Genomic DNA, 7,575 nt, shown 5'->3' with positions numbered 1-7,575 from the left:
TAAGAGATGTAATACTATTGTTATATGCATTTTGTAGGCTATAGCAACAATGATGGGAGCAGGGTCTCATTAGAACAGTACATGGCCAGCAATAGTTTCAGTTTTCTATTCTGTTAGATTGTTGCACCCACAAGATGGGTGTGAAATTCCTAGCAGCCAAGCTTCCCTGATAAAATGTAAGCCACAAGAAGTTCATTTTTAGTAAAAAATGTTAATCTGATTCATTTGCACATCAAGTGAGCAAAGGGAAGACACTCAAGAGTGAAAATCAGTTCATGTAGGGTTCTGATTCAATCAAAAAACTTAATCCAATACTCCTTTTTGCTAATCTTCACAAGGACAAGGTATTATAATTTAATTCTCCGTATTGACAATTTGAGTAAAAGTATGAGTTAACACCAGAAAACCAAGTAAAATATAAAATTCAAATGCTTAAGTGAGATTAGACTTATTCCATATCATGACCAAACTGAGTCTGGGTAAAATAGAGTAATGATGCATAAGAACAAAGGGTCCTAAAGATGGAAAACACAAAGAAGTGATGGGGGTGATATTCAGCAGCCACCAACTGTGATGATACCAAAGAGCAACACAGCCTTGTAAGACGGAGGAGACAGTATAAAATGCCAGAAAGGTAGACACCAGGATCAGAATGTGCTGGGTGGCTCTGGATTCTGGAGAGTTTCTCCTGAAAACATGGCTGCTGTGGATGTGTTGAACCCTCTGCTTGTGTTTATACAGAATGACAATCATTGAGCCACTGGACCAGGTGATGAGCGCAGAAAAGACGATTTCAGGGCACACAACCAGTGCTGCGTAGAGCCAGTCATTGATTTCATCACGCCCTCCGGTGGAACAGTAAACAAAATCTCGGTTTCCTGTCATGTTTTTGCTATTTTTTTTAAAAAGGATGTACACAAAGAAAATGAAATTTATCATTATGGAAAAGACCCATAGAAGGGAAATGGAGCAGCCAGTGTACTTTGCAGCCTTGGCCTTTTGACCCTTCCAACAGGATTCCCTGTGACTGATGGTGATGGCCTGGAAGACACTCAAGAAACAGGTGGTGCTAATGGACACACTCCGGGCAACTCTTTGAATGTACAAAACCAATATGCATCCAACACCCTTTAGAAACTGCTTCAACCCAAAAGCTGCCAATGTGTGAGGCACTCCTTTAGAGAGAATTATTATGGCATTTGATGCCATTAGGTGCATGAGAATCAAATCTTTGGTCTTTAATGTATGTTTTATACAATATACTAGATAGTAAACTAGAAGTGAGGCATTTCCCAAAATTCCAGTTGTTATTTGTAAGAAGAAAATGATTTTGATTGTGATATTCCAGAAATCCATCTTGTGATTGGACATGATTTTTTTAGATGATAGCCACACCCATTTTTCGATAAAAATGAACAAACAGTATCAATAATCTGAAGAACTAATACTGGGAGGCTAAATCAGAAGGGTTCTTAAAGCTCAGGAATACAATGTAATCATAGACTTTAGTCGATGTACTCTATGTATTGTAACAATATGTTGTTAAAGATTTAAAAGTAGCAATTATAAATTACAATACATACTTACATAGAAAACAATATTGTAAGATTGATGAAGGTTTCAGGAAACAGCTACAAATTAGACAAATACATTCATAATAATAGAATATAGAATATAATGAGCAAGATTACTTGGCCTGTGAGAAGCACTGAAAAGAGATAACTAGTACCAACAAACATAATTCAACTCTGTAAGAAAATACTCTTATTTTCTAGTCATGGTATAAAGAAAGTCAATTTTAATGAAAACTACCAACTTCAAATATATAAATTCTTTAAGTATGTTTTATCTAATATTGAATAATAGATAACAAAAACTTAATAATTTTATTCAGATTATATATATGTACATATATAATATATATGTACATAATACATGCATATACATTTCCTCTGAGGTGGTATTTTTGGGGCACATTCACCCTCTCAAAGGTTAAGGGGAAAGAAGGATGAGCACCAAACAGGGTGCAAAATAAATAAATAACTGAGAAATTGTATGTGTGATCATCATGGTCCACTCAAAAGACTACAGTGGAAATGGAGGAAAAGAAGGCAGTTAATCAGTCAGTCCATCCATGCAGTGCAGTTCTAGAAAATTCTCAAGACACCATTACTGCAAGTCAAGTTGTCACAATATTCCTTTTAGATCAGGAGAGATCCCATTGCAAAGTCTGAAGGTCACAACTGTGAATCATCACCAGGTTAGATCAAAAAGCTCCAGTGGGAAAATTGTTGCTCTGCACACTATGCACAAACAGGGAACCTGAGAGCCAAGAACTGAAACAGAATTGTCAGTGAAGTCTGAAACCTGTAGAAGTTAGAAGAAACTAAAGAAATGAACTGAGATCTTAAGAACTACCAATACTTACAGTCATTTCTCATGCAGAACAGTCTGAGGAATGGCTATAGTAGTAGCTATAAACTGGTCTGTGTGTGTGTGTGTGTGTGTGTGTGTGTGTGTGTGTGTGTGTGTGGTGTGAATGTGTGTGTGTGATGTGTGGTATGTGTGTGTGTGTGTGATGTGTGTGTGTGTGTGGTGTGTGTGTGTGTGTGTGTGTGATGTGTGTGGTGTGTGTGTGTGATATGTGTGGTGTGTGTATGTGTGTGTGTGATGTGTGTATGTGGTGTGTATGTGTGTGGTGTGTGATGTGTGGTGTGTGTGTGTGTGTGTGTGTGTGTGTGTGTGTGTGTGGTGTGGTGTGTGTGTGTATATGTGTGTATGAATGTGTCTTCCATTTGTGATTTTATATAGTTCCTGGGCATGTTCATGCATGTGATAAGCATCGAGCTTAAGAGTTGTCGCCTAAACTCTACACCACTACAGATGGAGTGCAACTTTGTGTGAGCACTTAGTATTAAGATAATTTAGAGATTGCCAAATGAAAGAGACAATAGACACATACCAAGTTTAGGGAGTATGGTGATTTTGTTTCTTAGCTAAATGACTGGAATCACAAGTCCCAGGGTTTCTATGCAAGCCATGGAACTAGAACAAAGAAACACAGCACACTGCAGAATATTAGGCTGGCTGCCTGCTAAGAGGAAGACAGTGAGAGGGAAACAGTAAAAACTGTCTGCCTCAAGACATCAGATAAATAGAGGGTTTATAAATTGATTAAATTGGTTTTCAGAATAGAATAGAATATATAGATTTTGCCTTAGCCACATGGGGATTCCTTGTATTGGTTCAAAACTGATATAAAGACTTAAGCAGAGAGGCTTGGAGCACTGCTGTGGGAAGTGTCAGGCTAGCTGCAAGGAGCAAGACACTGAGAGGAAGGGAGACAGATAGTAGATGCAGCTTACTTCCTACAAACATAATCAAACAAATAAATTGGCTTTGTTTATTTTTAAGGACAGAAGAGTGAATGAAATAGAATTCATTAAGGAAATTTGAAAGTCTTGCCAAGGCAAATTTTCAAGATCTTTGAATATAGTCCACATGGGATTGCCGAAATTTATTTTCTTGATACAACATAAATAGAATCTGAAAATAGTATCTTATAGTAAGTAGACATACACAATCAATATTGACACACTCAATCTTAAAAAAAAATTCAAAAGCAAAGTCAAAAGCAAGATAGTCACCTATCAGACAGTAGAAACTTAGGCCTACAAATTATATGAAGCAAAGGGGGCATCCTACAACATGTACCCACAAAGATACTAATCTTCATAATGGAGAGCATTTAAGTATACATAGATACATAAAACATTGAGCCTTTTGACCCTAAATTATAGTTCAAAAAGCAGGAGATGGTGAAGAAGCCCTACCTCAATGCTTAATATTTGTTCAAATAGCTTTGATTGTTTTTAATTACTAATTATAAAAATCCATATGGTTATAAGTTTGGGTGGTTCAATTCAGATTCTTATAAGAGAGAGGTCAAGATATACCTTTAATGATTTCAATTTACTGGACCAAGGGCATGCTATTTTGGGAGAGCAGTTGTGGATTTGTGTCAGCAGGAAAGGAGAAAGGGCTTTAGATGCACTTTCAGAGTAATGTAGTTGAGATATGACAGTAGAATACCTCCTGAAATTTTCCAGAAATTAGAGAAGTACAAGACAGGTAACATGGTATTTCTCATCAGGGAATTAGTTCAGTAATTGACATAAAATTATCTCTATCCAAAACCTCAACTAAATTTAGACAATACATCTTGCTGGTTATAGAATTCTTAATATCCATTGTGTACTTCTTCAAATAAAATAAATGAAGAATCATCACAATTTTTATTGATAAAATTAATTCATAAGAAGACAGTTTTCTTCATCTGCTTACATAAGTAGCAAAATTTCATCTTTAACTGATATATGCACCCTGCAAAATCCATATGAATATTTTAATGGTAGTAAAATTTTGGTTGTGAGATTCATAACTTAAAGAGTGTACAGCTTTGGCAAGATTTATCTTCAGAGACACTAAACTGATGCTGTCCAGAGACTTGGTTCCAAAACATCTTCAAATATTGCAACTGGTTCCAGATAATCTCACCTCATGCAAACTTTCAGACAGATTCAGTGAGAACTTCAGACAAGCCTTGAACTTTCAAAGCCTACAGAGACTGACTAACATATGCTAAATGAACTTTCTTAAGTCTAAACAGTTTTTATAATTTTTCTACCTATTCCTATCACTTTAAAAATTTCTTGACACCCCTATTCAATAGGAAGAAGCCATGGGGTTTCATCATTCCAGTTAAATGGGTTTAGTATCTTGTATGTTTGTGCTATAAACTATAGATAGGCTTTCATTTTACGGGGTGAGTCAGAAATGTTTATAATTTTTACATGAAGTAAATAGATAGGATGTATTACTAGATTTTATTCTTGAAAAAGGTATTGTGTAGCCACAACCTTACATTGGTATAAATCTCTATATTCTTTCAAAATTTTAAATTAATATTGTTACTCTTAGATAGGCATTGTGCCTCTTCCATTCATCTTAGAGTACAAGGTGTTGACCCAGTCTTCTTTTTAAAGTTATGCTGGCTCTCATTTGTTTTTAATTACAAGTTCAAACATCAAGTAAATACATCTCAAACTCTAAGAGTTTCTTTTAGTTAGTTCTTTAAATTTGAACTTAAAAGCACAATAAAATGACACAGTTTGGAAAGCAGAACCAGTCTGTATTTATATTGACTTGGGTAATTATGTGTTTATTTTATAAAACACTTTATAAACAGCTCTTTAGAATGATGTTCTTTGCAGAGATGATGTGGTAAGAACACAAGAATCTGATGTGGGGCAGACTAGATGGCTTATAAACATATTCAGCTCTAAAAGACTGGGCAGTATAGGACCTGTTTTGGTCTTTGAAAATATATTGTTTAAATTTTTTAAAATATGGGCTGTCATACTTGTCCTTATGGGCCAGCATTGGTCTCCGGACTACAACACCACATATCATACTTTGGCCCCTGATACAAGCTCCCTTGTTTGCTATTTCACCCGGTTTACTGAAGAAGTCTTTGTTTCAATTTGCATTATTTTTTAACTATGAGGCCCTGGAGAAGTTGTTTGAGCTTGGTGAAGCCTGTCTAATCAATATGCACAATGATTTGGAAGTGGTGATACAGTACTCCAATTCCGCTCCTGGTTGCCAGGCTCTTCTTTTCAGAAATATTGCTATTGTTTGAGGAATATGACTTGGTCTAATAACAACTGCTATTAAAATCTGTTGAAGATGATTAAGTAGTGATAGTAAACTTTTGGTTTGGTTAGATTATGATTAATTCAATTATAATAAAATGCTTGCTTTCAATTTACTCAAAAATGGCTAAGACTAGTTAAGGTTTAACAGTTCAAATATACTTTATAGAGATAGTCTTCAAAAACTTCAGAAATTCACAGAACGTGACATTTAGCGCTAGGATCATTTGAAAATGCAAGGTACTGATAGGGCTGAAATTACTCTATTTAACTACAAATAAAAGTAATGTACAGGAAAGGTCACACAATGCAGGAAAGTTAGCAGTTTAGCTCTCCCAAGACAGAACAGACTAGCACTTCATCGTTTCTGCTTCATTTCAAAGTCTGTCAGGTGGTTCTGCTCATGCAGGCTGAAGACAGATGCTCCACCGTAATAAGGAACAGGGCCTGTCCAGGTAGTTAGCTGTCTCTACAGTTGCTTAAGTTTTAGAAGCTATGTTTGGTGCTTCCTATACACTCAGACAATATTTAATGTGTTCTCAAATTTCTGATGGGTTTGAAGACAACTTATAGTTTCATATGCAAACCCAAGCTGTTTAGCCATGAGAGATATGACATACAGTTGAAAACATGTGCTGAAATAAATATATAATTTAGGTATAAATTGACAAATATAATGGAATAGATGTTAATTGTATATCATACTCTTATTTACATAATTGTTATGGTGGTACTCAATTTATGTCTGAGACAAGAGGCTGTTTTGTTTTGTTTTTGTATTTTTGGTTTCTTTTCTCTTTTTTTCTTGACAGAAATGGTGAGGTGTTGGAGACTGGTTTTAATGCTTTGATTTAATCAGGCATCTGCTTGTCAAAAGCTAAGGTCCTTATCCTCAATTAGTTTTTTTATCAATAAATAAAGATGCCAGTGATAGCTGGGCAAATGGAGATGGGACAGGATCCTTAGAGTTTCTTGAGCTAGAATGCAGGGGGGATAACAAGCAAAAATTACCATAAACTAGTAGAATATGGATGAATACAGGAACTGCAAGAAACAAAGCTAATACGTGGTCACTACCCCAATAGGGAGCTTTAAGAGTTTAAAACTATGCGGCTTTTGAAATAGACGAGGTATATTTAAATTAATAGGAGTGAGTAAGTGAGTGAGTAAGCATGTGTGTGTGTGTGTCTGGATTTCATTCATGAATCTAGAGAGATCCTGGGCAGGTGTGCACCTGTGATCCACTGGAAGCCAAATCAGTGAAGCCCAAATACACTAATACATATATAAGTTAAAGTTAGTTTAGACAGAAGGGAGAATAAAGAATTGGTTCAATTAAAACATTAAATAGTGAAAAAGCCTAAAAGAAACTTGCTGCATAGTAACTAATTAAAAATAATAATAAAAATGAAAAAAGAAAATTAAAATGAACAAAATATGTACAAATAATATTTGAAAATACCAAAGTTTGATATAGTTCCGGAAACCCAACAACATCAAGGCCTGGCAATGATTGTGCACATCACTAAAAGCAGGGTGAAGAATTGGCTATATCTTTTTACATGAAACCAAAATAAACTTTCAAGACAACAAACACAACCCTTAGAAAAACAATCAAAATAAGTTTCCTTGTATCATAGAAGAAACATGGGATTTGTAATCTAGTAGTATTCTTTGGAGTTTCAGCCTGTAAATCATCTCCATGTTCCCAGTAGTAGTTCATGATGAATTAATCAATAAAAACCTAGGATAACCATAACTCTGCAAATGCATAGACCTTTGTGATGTTTAAGTATTACTTTTAATGCTTCATTTACTGGATTCCTAGTGATGTTTCACTTGTGAAACTCTATAAGATGTA

The 7,575-nt window shown here is 35.2% G+C and overlaps 1 protein-coding gene across 1 annotated transcript; it reads right to left on the bottom strand.

Annotated features, from left to right (window-relative positions):
• Nucleotides 1-432: 432 nt before the first annotated feature.
• Nucleotides 433-1,371, bottom strand: LOC308439961 (vomeronasal type-1 receptor 4-like; the record flags this gene model as incomplete). The annotated part of the gene is made up of 1 exon (XM_080941896.1): nucleotides 433-1,371. The coding sequence occupies one exon, from the start codon at nucleotides 1,369-1,371 to the stop codon at nucleotides 433-435; it is 939 nt and encodes a 312-aa protein (XP_080798022.1).
• Nucleotides 1,372-7,575: the final 6,204 nt, after the last annotated feature.

Source organism: Micromys minutus (genome assembly GCF_963924665.1).
Source record: "Micromys minutus genome assembly, chromosome: 30".
Lineage (NCBI taxonomy): Eukaryota > Metazoa > Chordata > Mammalia > Rodentia > Muridae > Micromys > Micromys minutus.
This window is presented reverse-complemented; position numbering and strand designations above follow the sequence as displayed.